The sequence below is a fragment of the Perca flavescens genome, chromosome 1 (assembly GCF_004354835.1).
Source record: "Perca flavescens isolate YP-PL-M2 chromosome 1, PFLA_1.0, whole genome shotgun sequence".
Taxonomy (NCBI): Eukaryota; Metazoa; Chordata; class Actinopteri; order Perciformes; family Percidae; genus Perca; species Perca flavescens.
This window is the reverse complement of record NC_041331.1, coordinates 27,829,822-27,843,309: the sequence shown is the minus strand read 5'-3', so window position 1 is coordinate 27,843,309 and position 13,488 is coordinate 27,829,822. Positions and strand designations below refer to the sequence as shown.

At 39.3% G+C, this 13,488-nt stretch overlaps 1 protein-coding gene across 1 annotated transcript in view; it reads right to left on the bottom strand.

Moving 5' to 3' along the window:
• The window catches only part of myom2b (myomesin 2b), a 36,623-nt gene that overhangs the window by 14,999 nt on the left and 8,136 nt on the right, over nucleotides 1-13,488 (bottom strand). The window contains exons 6-25 of the mRNA XM_028588458.1: nucleotides 12,100-12,188; nucleotides 11,621-11,671; nucleotides 11,349-11,513; nucleotides 10,776-10,937; nucleotides 10,487-10,628; nucleotides 10,038-10,237; nucleotides 8,176-8,229; nucleotides 7,884-8,011; nucleotides 7,075-7,258; nucleotides 6,770-6,944; nucleotides 6,555-6,676; nucleotides 6,203-6,390; nucleotides 5,746-5,872; nucleotides 5,339-5,517; nucleotides 2,881-2,995; nucleotides 2,440-2,599; nucleotides 2,201-2,307; nucleotides 1,238-1,282; nucleotides 696-832; nucleotides 346-490 (exon numbers count right to left, since the gene is read on the bottom strand). Of these exons, the coding sequence (XP_028444259.1) occupies nucleotides 346-490; nucleotides 696-832; nucleotides 1,238-1,282; nucleotides 2,201-2,307; nucleotides 2,440-2,599; nucleotides 2,881-2,995; nucleotides 5,339-5,517; nucleotides 5,746-5,872; nucleotides 6,203-6,390; nucleotides 6,555-6,676; nucleotides 6,770-6,944; nucleotides 7,075-7,258; nucleotides 7,884-8,011; nucleotides 8,176-8,229; nucleotides 10,038-10,237; nucleotides 10,487-10,628; nucleotides 10,776-10,937; nucleotides 11,349-11,513; nucleotides 11,621-11,671; nucleotides 12,100-12,188 (2,675 nt within the window). The remainder of the gene's footprint in view (nucleotides 1-345; nucleotides 491-695; nucleotides 833-1,237; nucleotides 1,283-2,200; nucleotides 2,308-2,439; nucleotides 2,600-2,880; nucleotides 2,996-5,338; nucleotides 5,518-5,745; nucleotides 5,873-6,202; nucleotides 6,391-6,554; nucleotides 6,677-6,769; nucleotides 6,945-7,074; nucleotides 7,259-7,883; nucleotides 8,012-8,175; nucleotides 8,230-10,037; nucleotides 10,238-10,486; nucleotides 10,629-10,775; nucleotides 10,938-11,348; nucleotides 11,514-11,620; nucleotides 11,672-12,099; nucleotides 12,189-13,488) is intronic.

Genomic DNA, 13,488 nt, shown 5'->3' with positions numbered 1-13,488 from the left:
TGTGCTTAATGTGCTGGCTTTACTGTAAAGTGTCTTTGAATACCATGTATGGCACAATATAAATAAAATGTATTATTATTATATCCACTGTTAGTAAGCAGGAAAATAAGGATTTTTAAAAGTCCTTTTTGCACCCGTAGACTCATCATACTGCATCAACAGCTTGGTTGTTATGGTTGTGATTTAATACCACTGTAAAACCTTAGTGAAAAAATGTGTTATTGTCCAACGTTCTTAGGTGGTAGATTGTCATCAGTAGCAGGGCTGTATACTGTATGTTGTTTGACCAGTTAAGAAAGACAGTGGAGATGCTGGTAGTGAGAAATCAGACCTGGCCTCTCTTACCATCTCCTATCAGAACCAGGGAGCTCTGTGCTTTGCCTCCTCCATCTGTGATCATGCAGGTAAATGTCCCCTCATTTTCCTCAGTGAAATGGTCCATGATGAACTCAATAATACCTGAAGAGACATCATGACCCATCTTGTTGGGCTGCAGAAAAATAGAGTTGGCTGTTGTGAATATGGATACTTTCTTTATTGTGATTTTAATGCTGCAACATGCAGCTGACTGAATTATGGTCAGCGTACATCAAGGGAAGACAGATAATTCTTTCAGCTTGAAGCCAGAAAGTAATTTATTTCCATTTCTCCCTAATGTGTGTCCATGCCCTAAACTACAGTACAGTGTATCTTACATCAGCTCCAGACAGTTCCTTGTTGTTGGCAAAGAATTTGTAGGTGACATTGGAAGAAATCTCTTCAGCCTGCAGCCAGAACCTCATTCTGCCTCTCTCCAAAATCTTATAGGCCAACTCTGACTTCAGCGGGATGACTAGAGGAGAGAAAAGGAGAAAGAAAGGTTACAGGTTCAAAAACATTATTACACTTATGTACTAATAACTTGACCAAACTGGTGTACTTTATTAGTAACAGGAGAGGAGAGAGAGGGGAGAGGAGGCAAAAGGTGAGGTGAATAGTGGTTAGGCAGGTGATGTAAAAGCAGGTAAGACTTTTTGGATCAAATAAGAGAAATCCGAAAAGAAAAAAAAAGAAATCTGAAAGGTTCAAAGCGAGTCAGAACAAAGCAAAATGAAGGCATGAAAGGGAGAAACTGATAAATGGAGAGAGAGAGGGTAAATCAGACGGAGCAGAGGAAAAAGTGTGAGAGAAGAGAGATTAAAAGGGACAAAGAGAAACAGATTATGAAAGATTGAAAGAGTCAGCCAGAGATACCTACTTGGGTGTCTGATATCATAGCTGAGTGCCAGCATCTTTGCCAACTCTGAAACATAAAGAGACAGCGTATTCATTTCATGCAACAATGGGCACAAACAAGTAATTAAAATGCATCTCAAACACAGTACAGAGATTAATTTTATCATGTACTTTGACGGGTGTTTCAAGTACCAAGTTTGGAGTTGGAGAGGTCACTACTGTGATTGTGTTTAAGAGGCAGATAAATGCACAGACACTTAGGAAAGACAATACATTATTCTTATGGCTGGTTAGTGAAGCCTTCTCACGTACCTGATATAAGGGAAAGAAATCGAACCTTGTATAATAGGAGTTTGGAAAATCTTGCGAGTTAGGCTGAAAAAACTGTAGGCCAAATGGGAAGCAATCAGTGTAAGGTGCACTGAATAATAATGGTATAGCCTCGACATAAAGCCCTTTGCCATGAAGATGCTGTTTTAAAACACACACACACACACACACACACACACACACACACACACAACACACACACACACACACACAGCCCCCCAGTATTCATCAGATGTGTAATGAAATTGTTTCTTGCCTACATGCCAATGAGATTGTTTTTTATTCACTGTCTCATTGCTTTCATCTTGATTTCATCATACACATCGCCTCAGTTCTTCGATAAATAGTGCAGTTTTAATGTGTGGATGTTTTGCAGTACAGATGTTCAATGATCAAGGCATGAAATATGAATATTTGCATGCACAACTTTAACAGATGGAATATCAAATTCATTCAAAATGATGTATGTCAACAGGAATAATGTTGACATCTGTCAGTCTAGGCTGTCAATAACTGAAACATAATATATTCAAAAGTTTAGGATGCAGAGAGAATTTTTCGTGTTGGATTTCATTTCTGTACATTTTAAAAGCCAGAGTTCAGCCGGGTGGTTAAGCACCAGAGCCCCACTTACACAGTGATTGATAAATCCTACCTTCAGCAGAGATTGTATAGCTGGATGACACTCCCTCTGTTTTGGTGACAGAAACAGAGTATGTCCCAAAGTCTTCTTTCTCTGCATTCTTAAAGATCAGCTTTGAACTACGATGCAGGGCAGGAGAGAGACACAGACAGACAGATGGTGCACATTTAAGATTTTAAAATGCATTTTCTTCACAGTATTCACATTGTTCACATGTGTACACAAAAATATTTGAGTGTGTGTGGTCTTACTGGCTGCCTTCGGTCTTAATCACTCCTCTGGAGAAATCTGTAATTTCTTTATAATCTTTCTTCCAGATGAATTGAGAGCCCTCGTTTAATTGGCAGGACTCGAATGACAGAACAATGTCACCTGACTTCTCATCCACAACACAGGATACCTCCTGGGATCCTTGAATACACATAGACAAACACACACAACTTTTTAAACTGCACCCATTTCAGTCTCCAAAAGAAGGCACAGAAGGAATTGACGGTAGATTTTATATTTTGGTGGAACTGTCTTTTTCGTTCCCCACTTTCATTTTGCCTCTAGCACTTTCAAAAAGAGTGCACAATTCCAATTTAGCGAAGCCATGTGTTGGCTATGTTGCGTCTTTTCAAATGGATGCCTTTTTCATAAATTGAGGACACATTTTTGATAATCTCCTACTGTTTGTGAATAAATGTTACCTTCCAAAGCCTTGGCAGTCACGGGATCAGAGGCCATTGAGGCCATACCCACTCCTGCAGCGTTGACCGCACGCACTCGGAACACGTAGCTAGTGCCCGCCTCCAGACTTGTTACCTAGGAAACAAACACACAAGAAAACCTAGTGTTGGTCTATATACTGTCTATGGTGTTGGTGAAGGGAGTATATTTATAATTTTTTTTCTAAACTGGTGCCATCAGTTTGGGCAATCTTGACAATAACTGGCATTAACTCTGTTGCAGTAGATTTCTGAGGTAACTTATTTGGCAGATGAGAAAGTGACAGCAGTATCACTTCTGAGATCCAGCAGCTACTGCAAAATGTGTCATATACAAGATTTTAGTAATAAATAGATTCACATAATTTGTATTCACTCATAATTATTCTGTACTGTTTTGCAACCCTTGTTTTATTAGACTGGTAAATATTATTTGCATTACACGGTACTCAAATACATATAATTTTGATAAGGTGACGGCCTGTGTCACATTTGAGATTCAATTGCTACCACTTTTCATTCTAAAACCAAGCACTGTCATCTACCTTCTTAGCTTTGCTCAGCCTGTAACTGTTTACTTTATCCACTGGATGTCAGTGTCACACAGTTTAATATAGTGCCCTTTATTTAGAGAGTGTGGCCAACTAGGGAATCAAATGTTTTGAGCTATCCCATTATGCGATTGGTTCCGATCACTGAAAAAATGCCCAACTGTTGTGTGTTTGGCTGCCATGAAAGACAGGGAAGCGGCAAAAGATTTCACAAGTCCCCCTGTGAACCAAAAAGGCAAAAAGTATGGGAGCTGTTCATTATTGTGAGAGGTAAATGTCAATTTCTCTCTTATGATAACAAATTACATAGGACAAATATAGTAATACCATAGTTAATGTGTACCATGCTGTCAAAAAAAGTGCTAACACTGCTTAAGAAATGAATGAAGTTTGAAGTTAGCCATGCCTTATGCTAGCGTTAGCTTTTTTGCTAGCACTCCATGTACCTAAATGCTTGTGATCTTGCCATAGTCATATGGCTTTTGGTCTCGACTGAGTCCAGCTGTCTTTATTATGTTCATAATAATATTGGAGGGAAAGTGAAACACAGCTTGGACAGGGATGTTCGGCTTTTCAGAAGTTTAGACAGCTAGCTAACGCTACGCCAATGTTTGCTAATGTTTGCGCGGCAAATATTACAACTGCCTTCGGAGTTTCCTATATCTGCGTCCACGTTGTCAACATAAGACTTGTGGCGTTAGTGCTCCTTTTGTATCATAATTTTATTGAATGAAATATTGAGTTTCACTCCTCTGAGATGGGTGGGTTTGTGTTACGTTACACACAAAGCTAGCTATAGTTAGCCTGTATGCTGGCGGACATTAGAAAGGTAAACAAACGACGTGGTCCCTCACTACAATGGGCATTTTTTTTAGGGCCATTTACGATATAGAAGGTAAATATACACTGGAATATTTCTGTAAGGGCCTTTTACATATTGACAAACGTTGATAATAACATGTATATGCCTGTTGATGGTGAAAATAAGCGATTTATTTCAAGATAGCATATTCGCCCCATAGGGTTAGCTACACTGGTATCCAATATGGCAACCATGATTTGAGTTGGCCACACTCTCTAAATAAAGGGCACTAGTTTAATATAAGTGTATCACTGCATTGTACAATAGGCTTAATAAAACACTATAGTCTGGTCCAGAAGGCTCAAATGTAATGTATGGAAGTTTGAAAATAATATTATAGCGAACAGGATCCGATGGAGAGACAAAAGTATAGAGACGCACAGAACTGAACATATTAACATAAGCAACATACAATGTAGGATCAGGAGCACGGGTAGAACAGTTTTAACTTGTTTCAGCAGTGCTGACATTATTACACCAGCATCAAGTTTATCCAAAATACTATTTTACAAAGTTAAATCAAGTTATATTCTGTGTCTTTTTTACACTTTGTAACACATGTCTGATTAAGAAAAACTTTAACAAATTTAAACGGTTATGGCATAACTTAAAGACTGAAACTAACAATTATTTGAATTATTGATAAATCGGTCGATTCATTGTTAGTCTATAAAATGTCAGACAACAGTAAAAATTGGCCATCATAATTTCCTAAAGCCCAAGTTGACCAACAGGCCTAAAAATATTAAGTGTACAGTCATAGAAGACTAAGAAATTCAGCACACATTCACAATTGAGCTGGAACCAAATATATTTTTGCTTAAAAAAAGAACAAACAATTTATCAATTATGAAAATGTATTGATTATCAACTAATCAATTATTCAACTTATTATTTCAGCTCCACAAAACTTTTATGTCAAATTGCAATGTATTAAGATACTATTATATGGAAGAAATTCAGATAAATAATCATACTGGTAACCCTTACGTAGATTAACTATAAACCATATTGAAGATGCTCTCACCTTGAGGAAGCGGTGACTGAGAGCTGTCTCATTGGCTGTGGTCCAGTCAGAAGTGCCCTTCTTGGCATACTCAACATGATAACCTGTAATTGGTCCAGAACCAGCATAGACAGGCTTTTTCCACTCAACCACCAATGAATTATCTCTCACTTCACTGAAAGTCAGGTCATAGGCAGGGCCTAAAGGACACACAGAACGAGAGAAGAAGAGACACAAACCCACATTTGTATTTGATTGTATTTGTGTGGACAATCCAATGACATTATTCACTCTCTTACTCCCTATTCTCAAGGCTATTTGGTACACATGAGTATGATTGCCATATACCGTACTTGTATGAGCTTCATATTTTTTAGGCAAATTGCAAAGTATGACAGTGTGACAAGTCAGTCAGAAGATTTACTAACCAGGCTCCGGCATAGTCCAGGCCTCACAGCTGAAGTCGGCTGAATGTTTAGAAGCTCCTCCGAGGCCAGCCAGGTTGGCTGCATACACCTGGAACTGATAGACTGCTCCCTCTGTCAAGCCCTCCACCTGTCAGTTTTTTTTTTTACCATGGTTACTAACATGGTGATCAACAATAAGCAAGACACCTTTCAAACTCACACAAGCCGATCCAGCGTGAAATAGTGGAGAGTTGTAGTGAATGAGTGTATCCAGTAATCCAATCTGACCCAGATATTTTTCTTAGAATGTGGAAAACCAAACTATAGTTAAAAGAAAGTAGGTATGTGACTTACGTTTTGTTGTAGTATCAGAGAACAACTAACTTAAGTACTTGTATCCAATTTATGCTAAAATTGTTGCTCCCTCTTCAGTGTGTTTTGACGCTTTAGGTAAGCTGAACAGCAGACATTATTGTACCTTATAAAGTCTTTCTGTGATGGGTGGGATGTGAACCTCCCTCCACATGGTTGTTCCGCTGCGTCTTTTGTCCACATAATACTCCTTGATGTTTGCTCCTCCAGAGTGAGAAGGCTTTTTCCAGTTCAGAACCATTGAATGGCCGTCACAGTTCAGCAGTGCAATGTCGTAAGGAGCAGAGGGGTGGGCTGAAAAGGCAGTTGTGAATTATGATACTTATAATTACAATAACTGTACTTCGCAACCTTCAAAATCATTATCACAGTCCAGCAGCAAGACATTACAAAGCAGATAATCATCATTGTCACCATCATCATCAATAACAATGATCAAAAAATATGCCAATACTGACTTAGGGCAGCCTTAACAGTCAGAGGTGCAGACTCCTGGGATTCATCACTAAGCCCCAGCTCATTGATAGCCTGGACACGGAACACGTAGGTTTCTCCAGTGGTCAGACCACTAACCACAAACCTGCACAAACAGAATCACATGCATGAGTATCACTTTTGTACGCTATAACCAAAAATCAAAGAAAGACATGTTTTTGTTTAGTTGAAAACATACTTAGTGTTCTTGTGAGGTTTGTGATTGGCCGAGGTCCAGTCCTTAGACCCTTTAACACACTGGTCGATGTAGTAGCCAATCAGATTGTTGGGTTCCTTTGGAGGAGCCCACTGGATGAGGACAGAGGTGTTTGTTTCCCTGGTAGAAATCACCTGACCGGGAGCAGATGGCACACCTGAAGACAACAAAAAATAGCAAGTGTAAATATGTACAATAAATGACAAAAACACAACAGCAGCTTAAGTGCGGATTTATTCCACTGTAAAAATGTTTGTAACAATGAAAGGAAATTGACAGAAAAATACCTTTGAGTTCCTGAGTCTCAATCGGTCCAGTTGGCTCTGATGGCTCACTGGCTCCATACATATTGGCAGACAGAACTCTGAACTTATATTGTTTTCCCTCTGCCAAGTCAAAGACAGCATAACGGGGAGAGCGAATAGGAATCTGAGTGTTAACACGCTGCCACGCACCACTGTCTGCCATGCACTGTGGGGAGAGAGAGAGAGAGAGAAAGCATACCTTATGTTACTATACATCCACACATAATGCGATGTGCTACATTTTAGCCTGAATGCAAATCTTTAGTAATTGTTTAGATTAATCTAGTCAGTTCACACTTGTAAGATCTAGTGCAGTTCAGAAAGCTGCAGAAGGAAAACTATTTTCATCACACATGGAAACATAATGTATTCTACAGAAGCAAAGAATAGTAGTGTATACTGTCATATACAGGTTAAATGGTTGTTTCTTTGGCACCAAAATTGAGGTATTTAACACAAACGTCAGCTTATGAATGATATTAATATTGTAGGACCAAATAAAGCAGTGTACAGTATTTATGTACTTATTCAAACCATTCTAATGTGCCTCTGATTAAGTAATCCTGTTATTTTAATCCTCCCCTAGAATTCCAAGGAGAAAAAGGAGGATAAGAAATGTGCGCACACAAGCACCCAACAACAGCCTTTGACCTCTTCATTTCAAACTATATTGCAGATTTACTAGGGGAGGAGGGGCTTTCAAATACAGAAGAACATGCATTCTTACACTACTAGAAAGGTAGTTTTACGGTGTGAAGCAGCATTGGTGACAGTGTGACATTGTTTGTTACCTTTTCTATGTAGTACCACATGGGAGCCTTGCTGGAATACGCAGGAGCTTTCCAGCTCAGGACAACATATGTCCTGTCTGTTTCTGAGGCATAAATTCCTGATGGAGCACCTGGGGGCTTTCCGTCAGCTAAACAAACACACACACACACACACACATACACAGATGTTGTATACATACTTGCACTGTGAAATACCCACTGTTTTCTCCTACTATGTACATAAATATAACTAGAAGGATATTATAGAGATTATATATAATATAGATATGTATTCATTTGAGGAAAAACTCACCTTCAACATCATCATGGTAAGACACAACATCTAGTTTTCCTCCAAGTTTTTTGGCTACAGGAAGATAAAAAAAAAAAAACATTATCACCCATCTGCTTTAGGTTCATGTTAAAGTTACAGAACTGCATTTATTGTTCATTTAGTCAAATTGTTTGTTTATGTTGATGACAACGGACCAGTCATTTTTAAGGCTGCACTAATCAAGGAAGGGCACATTATTCAAACATAAACCATACTTTGTACAACGACCCTTAGATGTAACTGAGTCTAACAAAGCAGTTTGGTCAGTGAAGCAAAATTATCAGACGCGCAATAAATTCTGCAGAATGTCATGTAAGATAAAAAGAGAAAATGTGAACTTGAATTGAACCTGAATTTACAGTGAGTAAAATGTAAACTATTTACATTAAACCATAATTTTAAGGTTTTTATAATTCAGTGATGCTGTAATAGAGCAGCAGAATAACTGCACTTCAACCACATCTCATCAACACAACTTGTGACATCTACAGATCTGATTTACCTGCTTTGTGTCCAGTCAGTAAGAGAAAGTAGCAAAACAGACATTTATTGATATGATAATGTCAGAAATCATTACTTTAGATTCCATACAAGCATACCAAAACAGCAGCCACTTTTGGCATGTCAGTTACTACAGGACACATTTCTTCAAGTCTTTAAATTATGTAATGCTAGTGCAATGCCCGTTGAAAATGTGCCTGTTTGGAACTGCTTGGCCTTTGGTATTGCTGCTTGTAGAATTCTTCAAAACCAAATTGTACCCCAGAATTACTTACAGAAGGACCCCAAACCACTTAATATGCAACCCCACTGTATAGCCTACTACTGACTTACAGTGTAGGCTACGTCTACATCAGAGGAAGACATTGTACTACTATATTTACCTGACAGAGAACGGGGAAGATTCAGAATGTAATCACAAAATATCACATTGACAATGTGGAGCAATCAGACATTAGCGTCATGGACTCATGGCAGTGCGCTACCCACCCGGCCCGTTATAAGAGCTAATCAGCACATATCTGCGTTAATCAACCACCAGAACCAGATGGTGTGTGTGTGTGTGTGTGTGCGTGTATGTGTGTGTGTGTGTGTGTGCACGCACGCAGAGAGAGAGAGAGAGAGAGAGAGAGAGAGAGAGAGAGAGAGAGAGAGAGAGAGAGAGAGAGAGAGAGAGTGTTGTCTTGTGTCGTGTGATCGTTAACAAATTTAACACTTCAGCAGAGGTGTTCATTTCCATACAGGTTTAGTGGCTTGATGGTTAACGGTAAATATGGATTTGATTAGCGGGTATTTTGGCGACGGTAATGTTATTAGTGTTGTAAGTTAGCAGTAGACTTAATTAACCTGACCCAGGGTGAGTCTGATAAAAAACTGATGTGTCTGCCCGGTTCAACTCTGAGATTTTCTCGCATTGCACAGCGCTCTGAAGGAATAATCTCAGAGATTACGTTGTGTTCTGCCAGCTCACAGCAATTTAATACAATAACAGGAAAAGAGTACCCCCCATGTTGTAAAGCGTTCTGCATGTGGCGTCTGTGTTTGATGTGCAGGTTACCTTCCCCCCCAAACACGGACACACATATACAGATACATCTCACTGCCACTTGTTGTCTCTTGTATCTTTTTCATTTCTAATCCAAACAACGTGGCAACTTGGCACTGCACTTACTCGTGTCCGTAGCAAGACACCTGTCAAGTTTGAAATCCATCGGACTAACAGTTTGAGAGATACGCGCATAACACACAGACAGACAGACAGACAGACATATGTTCCTGCAATTTATAGATAGATAAAAGGCAGGGATGACATTTCTCTATACTAATCCAGTTAAACCCACCATGGAGCCTCTCAAACTCAGTGGGGTCCATTGCAGCGATAGGATCAGACATGCGGGATGCTTTGCTGATTCCTTGTGAGTTGACTGCTCTGATTCTGAAGTAGTAGGAGTGTCCTTCAAAAAGCCCAGACACTGGGTATTTACAAATCTTAATGGGGTGCTCATTGCATTGGGTCCAGTTTTCAGTTCCAACCTCACATCTACAAAATGAAAAGAGACAGGAAAATGAGAAAAGGAGTTTAAAGTAGAGTAGAACTTAAAATGGATAAGTACAGTACAATAGTCCATTGTAGAAAAAAAGGAAGGATTCCCTGTGCTGTACCTAAAGACAATAACCCCTTCATATGTACAGATAGTCAAGCAAACTCTAAGGAATGACTTACATATAGTAATCAGTCTTTATGTTGGTCAGTTTAACAATTTATGGTGTTTATGTCAATAACTCCTACTTGTCCACAAAGTATCCCAGGATTGGTCCCTCTGTGGTGGTATTTGGGGGCTTCCATGACACAATGACATAGTCTCTATTGGCATCGTGGATCTTAATGTCCATAGGAGCGCCAGGTGCACCAGGGACTGGGGGAGGACCATCTACACAGGAAGTGACAGTGACATTTTAATAATCATATTGTAAGTATATAACACATATTTAAATAAGTAGTTCTGTAAACTCTGTTGCATCATGTTAACAAGAAATCAATAACAATGAAATAAAAACCCAGTATGAGTCTCTGTTACCTGAGACAGAGACAAATGCACTGTGTTCTGCGCTGCCTCCTTTAGTGACCATGCGTAGTGTGTAAAGGCCTTCATCATCTTTGAAGAGGTTTGGAAGAGTCAATGTGGTGACTCCTCTGCCAGTGTCAATCTTCACCCATTTAGAGTCAAACAGACGTGTGTCTGGAAATGAGACAGGATCATTTTTTTAGAAACCTCCATTCTTAATTAATGTAGCAATATGTATACATTCATGAGGTTTGATTACATGTAGTGATTTTGAATTTAAAAGATGAACCTATTACAATTTGCTTTTATCCCACATGGTCCCTTTTATTTAAGGTCTACAGACACACATAGCAAATTAAACTACTCATAAATTGGGGGTATATCGCCAGAGTGTATTTAACTACTTTCATTATAATTAGTTAGCAATGAAAATGGTGTCTGTAACATATTACCATTTTTCCACTGCTGTGCCTCTGGCTTCATGTCGACTAGATTGGGTCTGGTAGTCGTGGTGGCAGGCAGTGTATATTACCAGCAATTAAAGTGTAATAACTTTGTCATAAAATGCTACTTCATAACAATTACCATCTCTATACCACTGTGCCTCAGGCTGCAGGTTGGCCAGGTTGGGGTTCAGGGTCATGGTAGCAGTCAGACTGGTAGATTCTCCCTCAGTGGCAAACACTGGCCCAAACTTCTCCAGAAAAGTAATGTTGATTTTAGTGTAGTGGATCTTGGGAAGCATGGCAGCTGAGAGATTGGGGGGGAGAGGGGGGTGACAGGGAATGAGAGAGAGATGGGATCAGGTCTGTCGGTAACGGCTTGTTGCTTCACATACTACTAATTATGATGCTTACCTGTGTAAGGCAACCATGCATATGAACAGGACTCCTCCTCCTCCCTGAACCCTACATGATAAAAAAAGCATCATTATTAACAGCAGCCAGTTGCAATAAGTGCTAAGAAATTTAACAATCACTAGAAATGTTAGAATTGTTATTAATATAACTGATATTAAGTAACAATGCATTTCACCCAGAGTTGGTCCTGTGACTCATTATGTTTACCATTAAATGTGTCCAAAAAATATCTTTAAGTTAAGGGTGAAGAGCTGCCATTGTGAATTGAAAATGTGACCTCCAATAATTAGATGTAATCTTTTAGCTATTTCAAGACTTATATAGAAACCACAGATACCCTCTTGCAATTGGTAATGCAAACCAGAACTGGACAAACCTGGCTTTAATGCATTCAGACTTGCCAATCAGCATGTTCTGGTGGGACTGTATGATACACATCACACTACAACATCAGATAAAGGGTATTCAGGACTTACTCTTGACAATGACGGAGGCCTGACTAGAGGCCTGTCCATGGATGTTACAAGCCACAGCAGTGTACTGGGCAGTATCATCAGTTGAGCATCTATAAATACACAATAAAACACAAGTTTCCAGGTCAATATACCTTTCAGGGCTCTCATTGTATCTTGATCAAAAGACTTCTTAGAAGAGATGTGTAAATGACACCATGAGTCAGGGTTTTATCCGAGCAAGGTTGTTTGTAGTCACCAAATCAAGCCTTAGGTAGAAATGTGTTAGTAATGTTTACAGTCATCTGTAAAAACATGAAAAATGCCTACATACCAGATGAACTGTATATCCACAAGGATCTGCTCCAACAGGACTAAATGTAAACCACTGAAGTAGTGCCAGTGGGGATTTGCTTTTACAAGGTGTATGAAACTAATACACCAAATGAGCAATAATTTGCCACATGAATGCAAGTTGCCAGGTATAATCAGCAGCTGAGCGGGCACAGTAAAGATTCAGTAAAGCCCTGTTCGGATATTCAGTACGACATTCAACATTGCTGGTTTGGATGCTTAAACAAGACTTTAGACGTATTCCTTTGAGACAGTGCCACAAATTGCTGTAACATAATCATGTCTTCTTTGTGAATAGATCAGAATTGGTCAAATTTCCAGGAAAGTTTTATAAGCTGCAAAATGCACGCTGTGATCGAGTTGCAGGATGTAGTACATCACCTTCTGTGTCTCTTATGATTGGCACGTTTCCAGTAAATCAGTGGTTCTCAATCTTTTTTCACCATGTACGACTTCAGAAAACATTAGTCTCTCTAAGTGGCACCATTATGGCCCACGTTAAACTAGAGTAGCAGCTACGGCCACTTCACGCAGGAGGCCGGTTTATTCCTAAAAACAATTAAAAGCCACAGCCACGCTGTACTTCCTCCGTCCCGCTCTAAATGAATCCAAATTTGAGGTAACTCAGGTCATATCTCCTTACTGTTTTGAATTGTTTGTTGCAAGCAAGTGCTGTGGAGACTTCACTGCCGCTGCGACTAGCACTTGTGCTCGTCCATTACTCGTTTCAACAGGGCTGCTCGAAATATTCTCCTCCTCATCCACACTTCACTCTAATAGTTCCTGTTTGGAGCCACAATTGCAGTGTTTTTGAACCATTCATCCGCTGCTTACAATCTTGCCATCACAGCTCGTAACTAATCAAGGATGTATGCTCACTCATGTAGCAAGCTGAAACTGAAACAAAAAATATAACACTTAAACCTAAACTTATTTTTTGAAATTTTGTAGTATTTCTATAGTATGTTTTTAAATTAATTTATTTCATTTTTTTTTTTAAATATATCAGAGATTCCATCCGCGTACCACTAGAAGAAGCTTGCGTACCACCAGTGGTAC